The sequence below is a fragment of the Hemitrygon akajei genome, chromosome 1, assembly GCF_048418815.1.
Source record: "Hemitrygon akajei chromosome 1, sHemAka1.3, whole genome shotgun sequence".
Taxonomy (NCBI): domain Eukaryota; kingdom Metazoa; phylum Chordata; class Chondrichthyes; order Myliobatiformes; family Dasyatidae; genus Hemitrygon; species Hemitrygon akajei.
In genome coordinates, this window is record NC_133124.1 from 42,052,388 (window position 1) to 42,074,737 (window position 22,350).

The 22,350-nt window shown below is 39.5% G+C and overlaps 2 protein-coding genes across 3 annotated transcripts in view; one reads left to right on the forward strand and one right to left on the reverse strand.

Moving 5' to 3' along the window:
- nsmaf (neutral sphingomyelinase (N-SMase) activation associated factor) overlaps positions 1 to 2,754 on the forward strand; it is a 170,037-nt gene extending 167,283 nt beyond the window's left edge. For both annotated transcript variants that reach the window (XM_073041906.1, XM_073041910.1), the window contains one exon: positions 1 to 2,754. In XM_073041906.1, coding sequence (XP_072898007.1) covers positions 1 to 95 — 95 coding nt within the window. In that variant the 3' untranslated portion in view covers positions 96 to 2,754.
- The window catches only part of sdcbp (syndecan binding protein (syntenin)), a 27,568-nt gene continuing 7,967 nt past the window's right edge, over positions 2,750 to 22,350 (reverse strand). Inside the window, exons 3-9 of the mRNA XM_073041920.1 lie at positions 17,754 to 17,832; positions 13,128 to 13,228; positions 12,775 to 12,936; positions 10,590 to 10,765; positions 7,729 to 7,900; positions 6,676 to 6,767; positions 2,750 to 3,272 (exon numbers count right to left, since the gene is read on the reverse strand). Coding sequence (XP_072898021.1) covers positions 3,218 to 3,272; positions 6,676 to 6,767; positions 7,729 to 7,900; positions 10,590 to 10,765; positions 12,775 to 12,936; positions 13,128 to 13,228; positions 17,754 to 17,832 — 837 coding nt within the window. The 3' untranslated portion in view covers positions 2,750 to 3,217. The remainder of the gene's footprint in view (positions 3,273 to 6,675; positions 6,768 to 7,728; positions 7,901 to 10,589; positions 10,766 to 12,774; positions 12,937 to 13,127; positions 13,229 to 17,753; positions 17,833 to 22,350) is intronic.

Consider the following 22,350-nt stretch of genomic DNA (forward strand, 5'->3'; position numbering starts at 1 on the left):
GTGCTGTCTCAAGTATATGGATGAATGAGCAATGCAGCAGTATCATAACAGGAGGAGAAGATAAACAGATTATTTTCTGGAAACTGAAATACTAAGTGCCTTTCTCTGGGAGAAAAATACTTGAAACTTTAGCATCTAGCCCTTTTTTCTACCAGGTTGACATATTGCAACTGTATCCACAAATGTATGGATGAGTAATCATTTTAAGTAACTCTATCCTTGTGAAAATGCTAATGTTCATTTAGATAACCTATTAGACTGTTTCCTTGCAAGATCTTTCATTGATTTTTTTCCCCCAAATCCTATATCATGTTGCAGCACAGAAACTATATTTTTGAATGTTTCCCATCACGGAAAGAATGGTTTCAGCAGTAATTTTACTTGGAATTGACTAAAATTTGTACATTTTAAAGCTATTTATTGAATTTTAGTTGCTGTTTGGCATTGCAATCTGGTAATATGCATTTATCATAAGTTTGTGAACTTCAATTAATATTAATGCATGTGAATCTAATCAATTATATTGGGATAGGACTAGTCATGATTTGGTAGGCTCATGTCTTGTAATTCTGATCATGAACTGAGGTTTGTTTCATTTTTGATGTGGATCCATTCACATCAGTGCAGATTGGCTATTTGTGAAAATGGATCTTTAGACACCATAGCATTTACAGTCAGATGAATTCTTAAGTAGTTCTGTTGATAGAAATATGGTCAGGTGTTCACAGTCAACATTGTGCCTTGATGCCTTTAGAGGCTAAAATCAAATTCTTGAAGACATAAGAATCTGTAATAATTACTGACAAAGATTAAATGCATTGAAAAGTAATTTCATTTAGCGTGGATGAAAAAAACTTTGCTAGTAGGTCTCAGAAATTGTTGTGGAGGGTTGCTGATGTAAATGTGCCATTTACAAGTAATTGCGGCAAAATTGATTACAAATGGTATTAAAGTAATTTGTTAACTGACAGTTATGACATTGGAATGTTGTAAATTTTGAAATGTGTAACTACATGTAAATACACTGATTTATCTGCTAATATAGATTGTACATTCAAAATGACTTCACTTTTACCTGGCTTTTAGATTCTGTTCTGTACAAGGCACAAATTTACTAAAATTAGCTATTTAAGTGCAGACATCAATATATGTTCCTCAACTTTTCTAAACTATTTTGCACTATAGTGAGAAGCCCTTGCAGATTGCTAGATTTATGTCTGTAGTAGTAATCTCTGTACTAGGACTTTTTTTGACAGTCCCAACTTCTAATTGTAAAATCCCAGTTAAATTTCTGCATCACTTAATGCAAGGTATCACAAAAATATATTTTCAATATCATTGGGGAAAAGGGACATTTTCCTTATTGCAATAATTTAGATGTATTAATGGTAAATATTAGATCCTATTAATCTGTGGAACCATACCAGCAACTTTTTCCAAATCTTGACCCATTTGAAATGGTGCATTAAAATTGATTTTTATGTAACCAGCACTTATGATTTATTAGCACCAAATTATTTCTGTATAGTCTTCCAGGATTAATTTAGAAAGATAATCTCAGGACAAGGTGGAATGTGAATATATAATTAGGAAAACTTTATGTAAATATTTGACAACTAGAAATGTAAAATTTCTGCTCATTTACTTCAACTTGGGGCTGGTATTTTTGAAGAGTAGTTATTTATTCTGTTTAAGGTTGTTGTGGACACGCATAAGTATTTGTAAAATGGATTGGAAATGGTGAAGTATTCATAATGTAACGGTATATAGAGAATGATTGAATTTCAACATCGCTGTATTTTTCACATATCACACAATAATTGTTATGTTTTCATTTTTATGTATAAACCAAATGCCTCCATTGGGATGTGCACCAGCTGAAGCTTTAAGTAAATAGAGGTGTGAGGATGAGTAAAGCTCGTTGTCAGTTATTTCCATGCTACTTGCAATTCGGAATCTATTCTTGTACAGCATTTGATGGCCATTGTTGTCATTAAAACTGCAGCTGAGGCATCATTACACTGAGGTGAGGTGACAAGCAACACAAGGCCATTATGATTCTAGGTACTTACATGTAAAGGATCTGCCGTAATTTCGTAAGCACAGAAGGGTCTAAGCCTGAAACGTCAACTGTTTATTCCTTTCCATAGATGCTGCCTGACCTGAATTCCTCCAGCATTTTGTGTAACTCACTACTTCATGGTGCTTTGTTCTGAGGTACTGCCTTGGGTTGTATGGCCCTCCTCACTGTATTTCACCAGTAATTAAGCAGCAACTAGGAAAATGCTGTTTTAGGGTTGTATGATGAGCAACAACAAACTTGAAAGGTGGGTGTACTAAATTAGTCTGTGATTGGATAAACAAGTTTATCATTTCATCAGTGGTTTTATTGTGACTGAATTATCTAGTTCCCTGATGCTTGCTGAATTTCCAAGATATCAAGGTTTTTGGAGATACACTTGACTCATTGGTGGAAGGTTTATGATGGATGATTGAAAAAGGTTTGTAAAGGGGAAAATAAATCTACAAAACTATGAACCAAAACCTGGGGATAGGCTGGTAAGATTTTTTAATCCCTAGTTGATAACTGATGCTCTGAGTTGCCTTTTATCTGTGAATGTACTGTAAGTATCCAAACACTTCAGTGCTTTAGTTCTGTAACATTTTCCTTTTGTTTTAAAATATTGTAGTTAAGAGCATAAGCTATGGTGTCAATTTATCTTCCCCTGTAAAGAACTAAGACACTTAATGAAAAATGTTGAAGATACTTTATTTCTACATCAAACTACATTGATCATTTTAGTAGATGAATTCCAATGATCGCAATTCTCTTTACATACTACATAAATGTGCTAATACTCGAAGAAAGAACAGAACTAAAACTATCAATTAACTAGAATAAGGAAACAAAGGTTGATAATTTCACTGGAGTTTAAATACTGTCAAATTACTAGTCCACACCATATATAAATCAAAAGAATATGGAACAATGAAGTGTATAAAAGGAATGATCAGAGGCAGTCTGTGTCAATGCTTTGTAAACGGGCAGCAGAGTAAATAAAACAGCTGAATTTGTATATTATTTTGGGTACAGAATTAGATTGCAAGAGTTAATCTTCTGAACTGGGTACAATCTGGGCTGTTGTTTTAACTATAGTATGGTCAGCTAGAAGCCTAAAAAGTTGCATCAACATAAATCATCAGATGTTCCTGGACTTTACACCTCAGGAATACCATGGTCCATTAAAGACTTGACAATGCTTGAAGCCATCCTAGGAATAACAAAGCAATAAGTTATTTTAGACCAATACCTGCTCTCTGCTAAAGTGATTAATTATACTTTAAATGGTTAAAATTAAAATTATACTTTTATAATCCTTACATACTGTTCGGGACAAATTTGACCCGTTTTGACATTTGGGAGCAGTAAAAACACCCTAAATGCCATTTTTTAACCATCATTTGATGACTTCTAAAGTGACCCAAAAATGAAAATATTTAAAAATGTTATACTTTTGTACAGGTGCTACAAATTTTTGTACATTGAGGCTGTTCTGGATCAAATTTGATCTGTATCTACTGAAATGGATTTTAGATCTTTGAAACATTAAGGATTAATCACCCACTTATTAATGTCAGATAGGCTATTTATACTTTCTAAATAGATATGTGGTTCAAAATTTGCTATAGACACTTGTTATGAAGGGATTCTTGGGCCGGGTCAAATTTGACCCAGACCATACTGTGAAGGTATAGAATTATATAGGGTTAAGCAAGGTTGTGTGTATTCTTGCTGCAGTCCTGAACCAGTAATCTTAAGTGTACTAAGATAAAAGATCAGCCCTGATCTTGCTGAATGCCCTACTCCTATTTATGTTCATCATGCCTTGTGCAGGAAGGCACAGAGTCGACTGTACTTCCTAAGAAGGTTGGCGTCATTCAATGTCTGTAGTGAGATGCTGAAGATGTTCTATAGGTCAGTTGTGGAGAGCGCCCTCTTCTTTGTGGTGGCGTGTTGGGGAGGAAGCATTAAGAAGAGGGACGCCTCACGTCTTAATAAGCTGGTAAGGAAGGCAGGCTCTGTCGTGGGCAAAGTACTGGAGAGTTTAACATCGGTAGCTGAGCGAAGGGCGCTGAGTAGGCTACGGTCAATTATGGATAACTCTGAACATCCTCTACATAGCACCATCCAGAGACAGAGAAGCAGTTTCAGCGACAGGTTACTATCGATGCAATGCTCCTCAGACAGGATGAAGAGGTCAATACTCCCCAATGCCATTAGGCTTTACAATTCTACCGCCAGGACTTAAGAACTTTTTAAAAGCTATTATTAATGCTTTTTGAGATAGTGATTTAGATGCATATCATATTTTTACTAAGTTAAGTATTGTATGTAATTAGTTTTGCTACAACAAGTGTATGGGACATTGGAAAAAAGTTGAATTTCCCCATGGGGATGAATAAAGTATCTATCTATCTATCTATTTATACCTGATCCAACCTTGGCTTCAACACCATTTTCCAACTCTCTGCTGCTCTCTTAATCCTTTGTGCCTTAAACATTTGCGAGCCTTTATACATTTGATTACTCTCTTCCTTCTGCAATGAATGATCCTTAAACTGTGCCCCACAGCAGGTCTAGATCACTTCTCATTCTCTAAACACAGACTAAACTTGCTCAAATATTCTTGTCTTCAATTTAAATAAAGGACCAAAACTGTAATATTCTAAATTTCTTCACCCATGTCCTGTGGAGTTACAACAAAACTTCCATTATACTCTATGCCCGTGCAATTAATTCCATTAATTTTCCTAATCTAATACTAACTCTGTAATGCAAAGTGATAATTTGATATTATTTAAATGAGGGGAATTTACAATCTACTTTCTCATTCTTAAGATTATAACCACATTGTACTAGAGTTGACAATTCCTTACTCAATATCCCTCTGCCAGCTGTGTCCTTACACTCTATCTTTGCTTCAGGTTTGACTATACAGTATATCCCTTTATCCAAGTTACCATTAAAGACAATGGAGACCCACTGATCCCTGTGCAATACAACAAATGCCTTATAGTCAGTTGAAAATGACTCATTTGCTCCCAACTCTCATTTAGGATGTCGTTAGATTAGGATGCTATATAGACCTGTATAATAACCTAAACATCGACAATAACTGCTCCTTGCTGATCGTGCAATTTATCTTGCTGTATTTTACAAGTTGTAAGCAACTTCCATTCTACCAGAATCCCAGCATCTAGAATGCAAAATACAATAGACAGTAGGTGCAGGAGTAGGCCCTTCTAGCCATTCACTGTGATCATGGCTGATCATACACAATCAGTACCCCACTCCTGCCTTCTCCCCATATCCCTTGACCCTGCTATCGATAAGAGCTCTATCTAACTCTCTCTTGAATGCATCCAGAAACTTGGCCTCCACTGCCTTCTGGGGCAGAGCATTCCACATATCCACCACTCTCTGGGTGAAGAAGTTTTTCCGCATCTCTGTTCTAAATGGCCTACCCCTTATTTTTAAACTGTGGCCTCTAGTTCTGGACTCGCTGAACAGCGGGAACATGCTTCCTGCTTCCAGTGTGTCCAATCCCTTAATAATCTTATGTGTCTCAATCAGATCCCCTCTCATCCTAAATTCCAGTGTATACAAGCCCAGTCGCTCCAATCTTTCAACATATGACAGTCCCGCCATTCCGGGAATTAACCTTGTGAACCTGCGCTGCACTCCCTCAATAGCAAGAATGTCCCTCAAATTTGGAGACCAAAACTGCACACAATACTCCAGGTGGGGTCTCAACAGGGCCCTGTACAGCTGCAGAAGGACCTCTTTACTCCTATACTCAATTCCTCTTGTTATAAAGGCCAGCATGCCATTAGCTTTCTTCACTGCCCTGCTGTACCTGCATGCTTGCTTTCATTGACTGATGTCCAGTAACACCTAGATCTCGTACTTCCCCTTTTCCTAACTTGACTCCATTTAGATAGTAATCTGCCTTCCTGTTCTTAATCTTTGTAATACAGAAGCTTTTAGTTTAACTGAGCAATTAATCAGCTATATAAACAAAACAATGGTCTTGCTTATGTTACTGGGTAACATTAGAAGTAATGTTTAAGCCACCAGTACTTTTCTTTAGAATGTAGTCATCCTGGAGGACGAGTTAGTCCACTGATAATTTTTTTAAATAGGCACCATGTGGCTATTTTACTGGCATACTTTCCTTGATAGGGGTGCTCAGCTGCTACTTGCAATGGCAGCAAACAGCACCATTAATGCTACTCCCACCCATCATTCGATAGGTTGCTCCAGAATTTGGAAAATTAAAACAATAACCACAAAGAGGCCAAGCAACATTTGTAAAGGAAATTCAATTAATACCTCAGTCAATCCTGCATAATAACTCAATGTCTCCATAGATGCTATTTGACCAGCTGACCATGTTTAATTAAGCAAATTCTTTCACATATTTATTATGTCAAAATTCATGCATTTGGACATGATAGTGGCACAGACACATTTTTAAATCACATATCCACTTGTGCCTGCTGCAAGAGTCTTGAACTATTACACAGATGGTGCAAAAATTAGCTGAGGTAGCATGAATATAAAAATAGCACATGACCAAGTTTCTCTGAAGCTAGTTAAAAATCAACATTTACCTTTTCATCATGTGTTCATGAATATATGAAGGCATTATGGTAATGGTTATTACATTCCCTGCTGTTGCCAGAATATCAGCGATTTGTGGATCCTGTTCAGACATTATGAAAATAAAGATCAATAGAATATCGTACCTTAAAAACACATGCTGACAGAAATTTCAGTTTTAACTTATTGCTCATGAACATCTTCAGAATCTCTCGAATTTATATACCCTGCTCAAGTTTTGAAATGTTTGTGGGATATGAGCAGTTGCTTTGAACAGATTTGTGAAGATGATTAGATAGACTTGCATCATAATTTAACCACAAATTTTATCCAGTGACAGGTGGTCCCAAAAGGTGGCAGAATTGAAGTTACCTACTGGTTTTGAGTAGAGAGAGAGATAGCAAGTGAGAGGGAGAAGCAAATTTGCTTTCAGGTAGGGTCCTTTTAGGAAAAAAATATTTTAAAGTGAATCTGAAGTGAAATTAAAGTAAATATTTTAAAGTTTAACTGTACTTCTGTTATATTGACTATTCTATTGTACATATTTATTATAAGTTACTATAAATTGCACATTTAGACAGAGACAAAGATTTTTACTCCTCATGAATATAAAGGATGTAAGTAATAAAGTCAATTCAATCTTCTCTAAGTTTACAGAAGTAAGATTTGTAGTAAAACAGCTGAGACAAAGAAAAAGTGATGGAGGATTGGATTTGAACAATTCAAGCTGTAAAGAGAATACACAATCAATAAACCACAAGATTCATGAGCCACTGAATTTAAACAAAGCTTAAGCACAGTGAATTAAAATGAATAAATTTGTCTGCAAAATTCAAGAAGATTATCTGGTGATATTAAGTAAAAGCAAAGTACAGAAAATATTCAGCAGCTCAGGCAAAATGGAACAAAAGAAACAGTCTTTGACTTGAGACAAACAATTGGAACCTTAACACTTTCCATAGTTGCTAAGTTTTGACAATATCTGTAATTTGTTCATTTCCAGTTATTCTACATTATTTTGAATATTTTCTGTAGTTTAGCAAGTGAAATACCATTTATCTCACCTTAAGCCCAATGACATTCTGCCCATTAACTTCACAGATGTTATGGTCAGTTAAGAGTCCATTTCTGGCTGCTGAGCTGTCCTTTACAATTGAGGTAATTTTTCCATTTTTGAAAATGAAGCCAACATGTCCTGTGCTGTCTTTGTGCATAGTGATTGTACGTTCAAAAGGCCTGTGCAAAAAGTTAGATTAATAACAAACACTAATTCATAAATTTTACTTAAGTCATTTAGATATTTGAACATTTGTCAAAGTTGTATTTCCTTGCTTCAGACACCATTATCAGAAATATTTGCAATCAAATAGTGCTGTATAGCTGCCACAGCTAATCAAGTATTAGTTAAAATGTAATCATTTATCAAAAGAACAATATAAACAGCTTTTCTTTCAAACATTACAGACCTGTGTGTGTTTTTTTTTGTAGGTGGTGATAAAGATGAGGGCAAGGCAGTGAATATATTTATGAACATTAGTAAAGTGTACAAGCTAGGCTGCTCCAGATTAAGGCACATGGAGTCCTACTACATTGGATTCTAAAATAGGCTTGGCCGTATGAAATAATGGGTAATGGCAGAGGATACTACTCTAACTGAAGATCTGCAAGGATTGAAGTTGAGATCTCTTGCTTGATATATATCAAATAGTTTGGACAACACATAGGAGGGCGGATTGGAGTCACAGAACTATGAGCACATAAAACAAATCTTTCAACCCAACTCAATATCATCAACCAAGCTGTCTAACGTTCCTCTACACATGTCCAAATATCTTTAAGATGTCATAATTGTCAGAATACTTGATAGAATGTATACAAAACTATGAAAGGCATTGACTGATAGGTTATATAGAACATTTCCCCCAGAATGAAAATATCAGATACTAAGATAAGAGGAACATTGGTTTAAAAAAGATTTAATGAGCAAGGCGTTTTTTACTTGTTTAGGCAGAGTGATAGGTACTTTGAATGTGCTGCCTGTGGAAGTAGCGAAACATCAGAGAGATATTTACACATGTTCAAGAGCAGGCAAGGAATAAAGAATATAACTTGGGCAGACCAGAAGGGATTACTTTGGAACGGCATCATGGTTGGTACAGATATTGTGGGTCAAGAAGCCTGTTCCAGCACAGTACTGTTATGTTCATTACTCAAAGCCAATTATCAGTCATGTTTTCATTACAACTCCAATGATCTACTTCACTGCTTTTCATTGCTCTTCATATTAATGATCTTTAATTTCATATCTTTTGGAAATACTGCATTCTCAAAGTTTTAGTGACAATTTCACAATATTCTTTGAACTCAAGCAGAGTTTTCATTCCTCATAGGTTAAAATTCCTTCTATAAGGAAGGCCCTTGTCTTGGTGTGTAGACAATGGACCAGAATGTACTATAAAATACAAGAAAATAAGGGCAATCTAAACTGCAAAAATGCTTTCTTCTGATGGAGATGTCTAGGACCAGAGGTCAAACACTTAACACTGTGATGCCATGTTCCCCCTACTCTTAATTGTACATAGTTTGGTTATTCCATTATTGTCACTTCAGCATTTCTTTTTGCAATACTCCAGTTTGCACTACAATCTTTGCACCATTCTGTGGTTTTGTACTTATCACTGTAGTTATTATAAAATTGAGTCAGTGGTGATGAAGGCGAATGGAATATAACAGCAAGGATGAAATTCTGAGGCTTTATAAAGGATTGGTAGCTTTGGACCCCTTATCTAAGAAAAGATGTGTTGGCATTGAAGAGGATCCAGAGGAGGTTCAGGAGTGATTCCAGGAATGGCAGGATTAACAGGAGGATCATTTGATGGCTCTGGGCTTGTACTCACTGGAGTTTAGAAAAATGAGGGTAATCTCATTGAAACCTATCAACTATTGAAAGGCCTAGATAGAGTTGATGTGGGGAGGACATTTTCTATAGTAGGGGGAGTCTAGAACCAGACAGCATAGCTTAAGAATAGAGGGATGTCCATTTGGAACAAAGATGAGGAGGAGTTTCGTTAGGCAGAGGGTAGTAAGTCTGAAATTCATTGCCAAAGACAGCTGAGGAGGCCAAATCTTTGGGTATTTTTGAAGCAAAGGTTGATAGCTTCTTGATTAGTCAAGGGAGAAGGCAGGAGAATGGGATTGAGAAGGATAATAAATTAACCATGATGGACTCAATGGGTCAAATGGCCTAATTTTGAACTTCGTGTGATCAAGGAATTTCATTGCACCTCCATGTAAATGACAAGCTAATCTGAATTTAATATTCACATCTTGGATAAGAAATTGCTTATTTTGGAACTTGGCCTCCACTCCAAATAATTAATACTGATTCATTTATGATTATTCATGTCCAAGGTAGATTTTCAGATAACAGGGAAATCAAGGGTTATGCGGATCAGACTACTCACTGGGTTTGAGGGTAGATCTGATCAGCCTGAATGGGCCTTTTCTCTCCCATCACTCATTTGCTTGGCAGATCAATAATCTACTCTAAAACTGCCCTGCTTCAACTTTATCAAATACCTTTTGCATCTGGATTAACAACATCCATACTCAGTTCATTATTTTGGTCAATTCCATCAACCAGGTTTGTCGGACTCCTTTCACAAATGGCACAGGGACACCCCCGGGAACCATGCTGGGTTTCACCAAATAAACAAAGCAACACACACAAACTGCTGGAGGAACTGAGTAGGTCAGACAGCATCTTAGGGAAATGAATAAACAGTTGACATTTCGGGTACAAATGTGTGATAACTAAATTCACACTTACACTCAGCATGTGACCAGCAGAAAAATGTAAATATTTGTCATTAAGCACTAACTTTCATTTCCCATTTAATTTTAAAATTGGAAGCCCAGTTTTTACCTGTCACGAACAATGAGGCTAATCTTTTGATCAGAAGCTTGTTTCAGCACTTTATGACTCTTGTCACTGCTCCAACCTGCACAATTCTCACCATTTATCTGCAGAATCTGGTCACCAAACCGTAAGCCAGCCAGAGAAGCTGGAGAATTGGCCTGTACAAGTTGAACAAAGATACCCTGCGAGGGGGAAGAACAAATCAGTTATACATGGAAGAACGCTTAAATCCTCTTGACAAAAAAGTGCCATAGACTTGCATTTATACCACAACTTCTATTAATCTTTATTAGAGTGTGGTAAGGTACAAAGCTACAAATCTGGTGCAAGGATTTCAACAAATCAAGAAATCCCTTTCATCTTGAAGAGAAGATGCCCACACACAAATTTGTTTAGCATGGATGACAATTAGACAGCGGCTATTGAGCTACCTAGATAGAACAACGTATTGATACATGGCACAAAGGTACAAGATGACTGGACAACACACAAAGTGCTGGAGGAATTCAGTAGGCCAGGCAGTGTCTATGGAAATCTCAAAGCAAATTCACCACCTCAATCTAACAGAACAAAGTTTAGAAAAAATACAAAATATAAATTTTAAAAAGAATAATTTCCACAGCTAGATACTTCACTGCAAATATGTTTTATTGATAGCCAGCAGTTTAAGTCTTATAGCTCCAGGTACCTGATTGATCTTTATTAAGGATGCTATCATGAAATTTTTTACATTCTACCTGAGACTGTGTGGGTTCAATCCCAAGCACAACTCCTGAGTAAATAATCCTTAAGTACATGTAGAATGGACTGGACAACATTCTGGCATAATTATTACATCAAACAATATCCATGAAAATTCCAGAAAATGGCTGCCTCCAGTTGGACATTTGCCACCTACCTTTTATATTCAATAACACTCCATTGGCAAGCCCTCTATCAATACTATCCTGAAGGGTCACCTCTGACCACCAACAGGCCACATAAATACGATAGCTTCAAGGTCAAGTCAGAGAACAAGTATCCTGCAAGTGGTTCATTCGTAGAAAGCCCTAGTCTTTCATCCGGGTAAGTGGAGTTGTAGTGTAGCTCCAACAAAACTCAAGTTCTACACCATTTACAACCAAGTAACCCAACTGATTAGCACCAGACACTTCCTACACTACTGAAGAATCATCCAGAGATGCTCCTCTGCTCTTAGCATCCCTTAAACATGCACTATCAAGATGAACAAAAGGGTCCATGGGAACATTACCACCTCTATGCTTCCCTCCAAGTCACAGAACAACTTTACTTTCAGACAAATCACCATTCCTTTATCGTCACTGGATCCAAATCCTGGAGCTCTCTTCCCAACAATATTGTGGCAGTACCTACTCTAAAATAGCTGCAGCAGGTTCAAGTGACCCACCACTACCTTCATGAGACTAACAGATGAGGAATAATTGCCTACCACCATCATCCACCCCCCCCCACCAAAAAAGTTCTCAGATGATTCTACTGGAGCTACCCTCAACTCTCCTCTATTGTGGCTTTGCTAACAATTTAGTTCCTATCAAGTCGCCATCTTGATAGAAACTAAATTAACAGTTTACAGAACAGCACATGAAGTTCGCTGGGCATATAAAGGGCACGAATTGTAGGCCAGGCAAACATGGGGGGGGGGGGGGGGGGGGAGGGGTGTGTGCGCGTGTGCGTGTGCATATATATATATATATATAAAAAAACAAAACCAGAAATACTAGAAATAGAAACCATCTGAGAAGCTGTGGCTTTTTTTGCTTTTCAATTTAGGGTTAGAATGCTAAACAGTCAAAATGCTATTCCAAATATAGCTAAAATATTTTTCTCACTTGTATCGTACAGAATATTTTACTGGTCTGGGAAAGTCTTATTTTAGCTGATGAATAATTTCAGAATTTAAACGCTAATCAGTACTAAGTGGTTAACAATAAAACTTAGCATAATCTTTCTTTTGCATTGTTTATTTATTGTCCCATAATTTTCATAAAAGTGAATTTTATTCCATACCTCAATTATTGGGTAGTTTTTGCGAATTCTGCAAGGATAAACATCACAACCCAAATGGCCGTAACTCAGGGTCAGTCTGTATAAAGAATCTAAAGTACTGTTTACCAGAACAAACTCAAATTGCAAACCTCTTAATAACTGAAATTATATGAGTGGTACTTACATTGTCAATTGATTTCAGACGAATGCCAACCTTGCCATCCTGATCCTTGCAGAGAATTAATTCTCGAATACCTTGTTTCACTTCAGCTCTCCGAAGACCCACATCATTTCCAGATACTGGTGCCACCACATAATTTACACCAGATGGCCTTGCAACAGTTTGCTGTGTAGATTAAAGCATATTTTTTAAATATAAAAATTTACAATCTTATTTTAAAATATAATTGATCTGGTGATTTCGACCTGGTCAAGCATTCTAGCTAAAATTTAAATGCTGCCTTACATTGCAGATAAAACTGGAAATCAATTTCTCAGATTTACAATATAAAGACCAACAAATACATCATCACTTACATCTGAAGCTGCAACCAGACTCATATTCCTCTGTATCTCTTCATCATTCAGATTCAGCCCCATATATTGGGACAATTCAGGATACAAACGGGGATAAAGGGCTGTAAAATTATTTATTAAAAAGATTAAAAAAATACTTGTATTACAAACTAAAAGTGCACCCACTGGATTACTTTTTGAAACAGTTACTTTGACATGCATCAAAATAGAAATAAAACAGCAAATGTTCATAAATAGTTATGTAATAGTGAGTGGATAATCAGTTTTAGAAATTAGATTTGAAGATAGAAATTAGCAAAGTACCAGAGAAACTGGTTCCACGATCCTGCCTCATTTTAAAGAATTGGCAACCAGCAATGCATACAGCAGTCTAAGTACAGTTTAATACAATTTTGAGAAAAGGGAGCATTCAAGGAGGACGACAGATCAGATGGTTGAGTGCTGTTGTAACAATAACCTTACACTCAATATTAGCAAAACTAAGAAACTGATTGAAAGGGAAGTCAGCTGAACTCGCACCAGTGCTCTTAGAAAGTGCACCAGCTTCGAGTAGCTAGGTGTCAATATCTCCAAAGACCTATCCTGGACCCAGCACATAGATGCAACCATGAGAAAGGCATGATACCATCTCTACTCAGAAGAGTAAGGATATTCAGCATGCCATTGAAGATGGATGAACTGGCATTCTGAATGGTTATTCTTGGTTTGTTGTGGAAGCTCCAGCGCACAGGAACAAGAAGCAACAGAGTGATGGACAAGGCCAGTCCCCACCATAGAGGACATCTATGAGAGGCGATGTTATAGAAAGGCAGCATCTGGGCCATCTCTTCATCTCCATGCTGCCATTAGGCAAATAGTACAGGAGCCTGAAGACCCACATCTCAGCAGCAGCAGCCGCCGCCAATCCAGCGGCACTGGGGCCAGCTCTGAGGCTCAGCAGGAAATAATAAAGTCAGACAGAGCAGTAGGAGATTAAGGTAAAGGAACCCTCAGGAGAAAATGATCATAGTATAATAAATTCACCCTGCAGTTTGAGAGGGAGAAAATAAAGTCAGATGTATCAGTATTACAGTGGAGTAAAGAGAACTACAGAGGCATTCGAGAGGAGCAGGCAAGGTTAATTGGAAGAGGACACTAGCAGGGATGACAGAACAGCAATGGCTGGATTTTCTGGGGGCAATTCAGAAATCTATCTACAGGATAGATACATCCCAAAGATAAAGAAGTATTCCAAAGGGAGGATGAGACAACAGTGACAGATAAGGTTAATCAAAGACAGCACAGAAGTCAATAACAAGGAACATAATATAGCAAAAATTAATGGGAAGCTAGGGGATTTAAAAACTATCAGAATGCAACAAAAAAACCGTAAGGAGAGAAAAGATGAAATATGAAAATAAGCTAACCAAAAATTTATTCAAATGTACAGTACTGTGCAAAAGCCTTAAACACCCTACATTTTTATATAATTTTTACTTTATCTTCTGCGTTAGTGTGTCAATAGAAAAGAACAAATTTTAGATTTAGAAATATTAATTTTCAAAAAACTTAAATAAGACCATAAGATAGAGAAGCCATTTGACCCATTAAGTCTGCTCTGCCATTTCATTATGGCTGATCCAATTTTCCTCTAAGCCCCAATCTCCTGCCTTTTCCCTGTATCCCTTCATATGCTGACCAATCAAGAATCTATCAACCTCTGCCTTAAATATACATACAGACGTGGCCTCCATACCTGCCTGTGGCAAAGAATTCCACAGATTCACCACTCTCTGGCTAAAGAGACTCCTCCTCATCTCCATTCTAAAAGGATGCCCCTTTATTCTGAGGCTGTGTCCTCTGGTTTCAGACTCTTCCACCTCTCTACATCCTCTCTATTGTGATCTTTCACCATTTGATAGGCCACCCCTCATTCTTTTGAATTCTAGCAAATACAGGCCCAGAGCCATCAGATGCTTTTCATATAACATTCAATTTTGGAATCATTTTTGTGAACCTCCTTTGGGCCCTCTCCTGTTTCAGCACATCCTTTCTCAGATAAGGGGCCCAAAACTGCACACAATACTCCCCAAGTGATGCCTCACCAGTGCTTTATAAAGTTTCAGAGTTAAATCTTTGCTTTCTTATTCTAATCCTCTTGAAATCAATGTTAACATCACATTTGCCTTCCTGACCATAGACTCAATCTGCAAATTAATCTTTAGGGAATCCTGCACAAGAACTCCCAAGTCCCTTTGCCCTGTGGTTTTTTTTTGTATTTTCTCTCCATTTACAGAATTGTCAACTCTTTCATTTCTTCTACCAAAGTGCAAGACCATACAATTCCCGACACTGTATTCCATCCGCCACTTCTTTGCCCATTCTCCTAATCCAAGACCTTCTGTAGCCTCTCTACATCCTGAAAACTATTCCCTCCACCTATCTTTCTATCGTCTGCAAAATTCGCAACAAAGCCATCAATTGAGATGTCATGCAAAAAGAATCAGTCCCAACACAGACCCCTGTGGAACACCACTAGTCACCTGCAGCCAGCCTGAAAAGGCTCCCTTTATTCACACTCTTTGCCCCCTGCCAATCAGCCACAGCTTTATCCATGCAAGAATCATTCCTGTAACCATGGGCTTGTAGTGTGTTAAGCAGCCTCATGTGTGGCACTTTGTCAAAGGCTTTCTGAAAATCCCAAGTTCACAACGTCAACCAATTCTCCTTTGTCTATCCTGGTTGTTACTTGCTCAGACTTCCACCTGATTTGTCAGGCAAGATTTTCCCTTGAGGAAACCATGCTGACTATGATTAATGTTAGAGAAATGTTTGGATTTTATTAAAGGAAGTAACAAGTAATAAACCACTTTTCAAATAAAAAGTTGATTATTTTGTAGGCGTAATATAGCCCAGTGCGTGACTAAACAAATAACAAACAGAATGTTAATGATCAAGGACATAAATGACTTGAATGAACTAAACTGACTAAACTGAAACTGCAATGATGTAAAAGAAATCAAACTGGATGAAGGGCATCCAAACCAAAAGATGTTGACAAGATGCTGCACATACGCTGCTTAATGAGATAAAAAACCATGGTATTACAGGAAAGCTTGGATAGAAGATTTACTGACTGACAGGAAGCGAAGAGTGGAAATAAAAGGAGCTCATTCATTTCAAGAGGACTGGAATATAAGAGCTTAGATATACAAGCCATTGGTCAGCCTGCACTTGGAGTATAGGAAGCAGTTTTGGACCCCTTATCTAAAATTTGTGCTGGAATTGAAGAAGGTCCAGAGGAAGTTCCCAAGAAGGTTCCAGGATTGAAAGGGTTAACTGAGTGTTTGGTGGCTGTGGGCCCATAGTCGCTGGAATTTATAAGAATGAGCAGGGATTACATTGAAACCTAATTATCGAATAGTTAAAGACCTAGACGGTGGATATTCCCTACAGTGGGTGAGTCTAAGACAAGAGGGCAGAGCATCAAAATAGAACACGGGTTCCCAACCCGGGGTCCACAAACCCCTTAGTTAGTGGTAGACATCCATGGCATAAAAAAGGTTGGGAACCCTTTGAATAGAGGGATATCCATTTAAAACATAGATGAGAAGGAATTTTGTTAGCCAGAAGATGGAGAATCTGTGAATTCATTGCCACGGACATCTGTGGAGGCCAAGTCATTAAGTATATTTCGAGCAGTGTTAAATGTTACAGGGAGAAGGCAGAATGGAGTTGAGAGGGATAATAAATCAGCAATGATTGGAATAGCAGATTACAGTCAATGGGCCAAGTGACCTAATTCTGCTCTGATCTCCAGATTCAACATTTGCTGATACAATTAACTAATTTATACTCCACGTATGCATAACTATGACAATAAGCTTTAATACCAAATCTTCAAATCTATTAATCTACAAATCATTCCTAATGCTTAACTTACTTATGTTTTAGCCTTAGCAGAGACACCTTCTCTACCCAATCCATTTAATTAGATTCATAAAGCAAACAAAGGTTGTCCCAGCACCAATCTTTCTGGAACTCTAATTTCCACAATTTTGTGCAAATGTATTTACATCTCATTGGCCTGGTAAAAACATGCCAATGAGATAGAATTTGATCAAGATGATCAAATCTGCAGAATGTGATTAGAGAACTTTGGCAAGGATTTCTTCCTGAGGTCATCAACATTTACAATAATCATAAACAACACATTGGTTGGAGTTGGGAGAAATCAAAGCCACACAGCCAAATTTGTCAAAACATAAAAATGTACAAAAGATGAATGAAACAGCAATATTAACAGTGGCATTAAGTAGTCATGACATGATTTAATCAATTCATGCCAGGCCATAATGGTAGAAATTCAGAACCCTTCCATAAACAAACAAAAACAGTTACTTAGAAAGAAAGTAGAATATTCCCCCCCCCCCGAAGAAAATTTGAACTTCCACAAGTCCTTAACTAATTTCACTTTTCGTAACTGAAATCTAAGGCTATGACGCAGCATGAGGAGCAATGCAAGGGAGTACAATAGTTAACGCAAATTATGCCATTACATGGCATAAGACTTAAGTCTTATAAACACCCAAAATTATAATGAGTAGTGCCAGATTATAAACTTTCATCCCACCACCATCAACTTACCTCCATCTGATTGTTCAGAGGTTGCAGTCTCAGGCAAGATTGCAAGATTTCCAGAATTTGCCACATATGAAGACTGAGCCTGAAAAACATGTTAACCATTTGACATACGTACCTCAACATTATTTTTGCATAATTAAATGTTTCTATTGAGTGCTAAAGGAAAAAGAATGAGTAAAAAGTAAAGAATAGTGAGGGGAATGTGAAACATAATATACATAATATCTTTCATGTCTCAAGTCTCAAAGCCAATTATATACTTTTGGAGAAAATAAGGTTAAAAACTGTTTTAATTCATTTCATCGATGATGGACTGGTAGTGGAAAGAGTTCATGTTTATGATGGCGGGTGGATTATAAGTCAAATTATCTGCTTTGTTCTTGCAAAAACAAGAGATACTGGAAATCCAAGCCACACACGTTGCTTTGTTTTTGATGGAGTTGGACCTTATGAGTTGCTGGAATTATATTCATCTGGTCAAGAACAGAGCATTCCATTACTCTCATGACCTGTGTCAGGTAGGTGAGGGCAAACCTATGAGGACCCTGGTGAATTAGGCATCAAGTTATTTGCATCGAGATATCCAGCCTTTGGCTTCCACTTGTACCCACTTTATTTACAAGCCTGTTCAAACTGATCTCCAGTCAATTTTGACCAGCCCACTCCAGTATGTTAATAGTGGAGGTACTAGACATTCTAAGGATTCCATTTTTGTCAAGGACATTTGTGCAGGCTGATTCTCACTAACAGCACTTTGCAAGGATAAATGGAGTCAGAGCAATTTGATCATGGCTGCATGTGATAGAAAAACAGTCCACCCAGCTTTATATTTACTGTTTCAAAATTCTACACTTATTCTTAATGTAAGAATAGCTTATTAAGCTATTCAGAGGGTCATTAGTGTAACGCTCACGCAATTGGCTGGTGTATGTCTAGGGGAAAATTCGTCCACCCGCCAAACCGCGCCTCCCGTATATGTGGATGCTGTGAAATGCACACTAATACAACTCGCACACAAAATCAAACCGCACACCATGTATGTTTACAGAATACACTTTATAAATCTTACTAGAACTAAGTGATTAATAGCGATACAATATATATGAAAGAAAAGGTGCCAGAACTTATCAGGGTTCAGTCAATTAGTGCACAGTCGTTGGAGCTCAACCATCGTAGTCTTCCATCCACTATTTGATCTTCTCCGACCTCCACGACCTGCGCGCCTGGGACCACCCTTGGTGATCGACCAGAGCACCTCCAGCACCGTCCACCTTCCTCGCAATCTTCTCTCTAACCCCCCAAAAGTCCGCAAAACCACAGTTCACTGCACTTCAGGCCTCACTAGCACCCCCGCCTGAAATCGTGTCTCCCCCCTCCAGATCGTCCAGGGCGTCTACTAACAGGGCTTCGCCCACTGACACTCCGGGGAATCTGGGGGTCCTCATCACTAGTGCCACCTCCCCTGGCCTCGCCTGCATACACCACACCGTCCCTCGTTTGCACTCAGGATCCAGCCCTTGAAGGTCACCCACTTCTTCGAACACCGCTCGAAACACTGGGTGTACTGAGAGGGTCTCCAGAAAGTTCTCCCCCGCCTTCTCCTTACAGGCTCCCAGGAGCCGTCGCACAAGAGGGGAGTTAGTCCCCACCAGAAGGGCAGTGCCACCGGTTTCCACCGGGTCCGGACAAACCAACACCAACGTCTCAATAGCTTCAGACACTCCCACATCGCCCTCCAAGAACTCCAATCTCACTGACAGGTACCCATCGTATGGATAATCACCCTCACTTACACCCCAAATCTCCAGTGCTTCAAATGGGGTTACTGGCAAGTGCTTGAGATATTTGTTGTAGAACGACCGGTACAATAAGGTAACCTGCGATCCTGTGTCGAGGATGGCTTTTGCATAAACTCCCTCTATTCGTAGGCACACTCCGGAACGGGGTCCCACCAGCCCAGCCGGAATAAAGGCTTGGGCTTTCGGTGGTTCCCTGGCTGATTTCTGGGAACGTGTTCCTCCAGAGACTCCAGTCCATTCCCTCACTGAGTCTCTCCTAAGTTTCCCGACACCTCTCCCTTCTTAGTCGCCCGGGGGCTTACCCTCTGTGGGATGCCTTGTCTCTCACAATCCCACCGAAAGTGTCCCTCTTCCCCACAGCTATAGCACACCCCCCTGGCCGCTCACATTCCTGCCGGAAATGCCCATCTTTCCCACAGTTACAGCACACGTTACCCGCTGCCCCTCCTGTCCCGGGACGCCCACCACTCCCAGCCCACTGCACGGGTCGTCCCCCGAAGGGGGTACTCTCCCTGCCCATCCCCTCGAACAGGGGTTCCCTCCTCCCCTGGGACCCCTTGGGTTTCTCGGTCCTCAACCCAGCCACCTCTTTCTGTACCGCTGAGGATCGCTCCCGGTGGCCCGAGCCCCTTTTTCGGCCCACGTGCTCTCTTCCTCCCTCACCTCTCTAATCAGCTGCCCAAATGATGGAGGGGGTCTTTTTATAGGACTGTTGGAGACTCCACACCACCTTGTCCTCCTCCAGGGAACCACTAAATATCTGACTCATCCTCACCCTCGCCACTTCGTCCACCTTCACTACCCTGACGCCGCAACCCAGTAAGCGTTCTCTCCAGCGGAATTAAGTATTCTGAGAGCTTTCCCCCCTCCCTTGCTCCATGTGGTGAAACTCCGCTAAAAGCTCCCAGGGATTCCCTAACATTCCAAACGCTCCCTCCAAAGCTAAATACTCCGCCAATGAAGCCGAGGGCTGTTCAGCTTTCAGCTCCCAGACTACTCCAGCTGCCCCGCTCCTCAAACTTCCCATCAATCGCTGTCTCTTTTCCACATCCGAGCCTGGCCACGCCTCTAACAACAGGGATGTGTTTTCGATCCAGGTATCATAGTCCACCTCCCCGTCTGGAGAGGCGTGGCTCCTGAGAAAACCCCCAGCTTCGGCCATGGCCTCTCAGCCACTCCCACCAGGGAGTTAAGGGCGGCTGCCAGCTCAGAGGCCTCCCCTCTAGCTGGGGGGGCGGGGCCTGGCCAAGCCTTCCAACTCCGACCCCCCCCACTTACTGGTTACTGGCACCTCCCCTGGAGTCACATCTAGCTCCTCCTCCAGTGTCACCTTCGTCCTCCGGGAGGGTGTGGAGGCCCCACGGCCCTGCATCCCTCAGGATGCTGACCGTCGCTGGCAGTTCCAATGTCATGACTTCAGCACTCATATGAACCAACACCCAGCTAGCTTCCACTTCTTTACCGCACCTTCTAGCCACCAGTTCTATCTGGCCCATACCTTTGACCAAACTCAACCCCCTGCACTAACGCAACTTCCAAAACGCGCTTAACACACACGCATAATTCACCGGTACGCCCTCTAACTCACACCAGTTTACAATCTTATCCCAATCCATCTCCGCACTACTGAACGTGCGATTTACAGAGTTTACTGAAAATTCAATCCGGAACGAGCACCTCACAAATGTAACGCTCACGCAATCGGCTGGTGTATGTCTAGGGGAAAATTCATCCACCCGCCAAACCACACCTCCCATATACATGGATGCTGTGAAATGCACACTAATACAACTTGCACACACAAATTCAAACCGCACACCATGTACGTTTACAGAATACACTTTATAAATCTTACTAGAACTAAGTGATTAATAGCGATACAATATATATGAAAGAAAAGGTGCCAGAACTTATCAGAGTTCAGTCAATTAGTGCACAATCGTTGGAGCTCAACCATCAAAGTCTTCCGTCCACTATTTGATCTTCTCCGGCCTCCACGACCCGCGCGCCTGGGACCACCCTCGGCCAGACCAGAGCACCTCCAGCACCGTCCACCTTCCTCACTATCTCCTCTCCAACCCCCCAAAAGTCCGCGAAACCACAGCTCACAGACCCACAAGAAAGAATAACATTTATCCCAATTGGTTAACAAATGAATACAATTCTCATTATCAGTAATTATAACCCAAACAAGCTGCGAGAGAAAGCACTCTCTCACCAGTTACAATAACAAAGAAGCATCCCTACTTTTACTTAACAAAGAAGCAATTTTGATTAACATATGCAGTAACATAAGAAACCCTTTACATTAGGAATTAAACGCATTGCTAATGGCTGTGGAGGAGAAGCAAAACAGGACATCGAACACAACTTCATGAAGAACATTAATAAGAAGAATCCAGTACTCTGAAGGAGATCCCTACTGAGATTAGCATTAGCAAATGTTTGTCCCATATGTTGTGGTGAGATTTAAATTCACGCATTTGGATTTTTAGAGCAGGCCTCTGAATTACTTGTGCAATAACTAAATCACTTTGAGTTGGATGATAAATTGATGGGTACCAAAACATCCTTGAATAAATTCAGGGGATCTTTTATACTAAGGTAACTTAACCATGAGACAAACTAGATTGCAAACTAGACCACAAACTTAAATAATTCATTTGAAACCAAGGAGATGTTCATCCACAAGCAAGAAGAGTTTACTTGTATTTGTGGAGAATTTATGATTGAAGGATTGAAATCATTGCAGTATCAGCTTCAACCTGGGAAGAGCCAAGGTGCAGAATTCAGCCAGACAT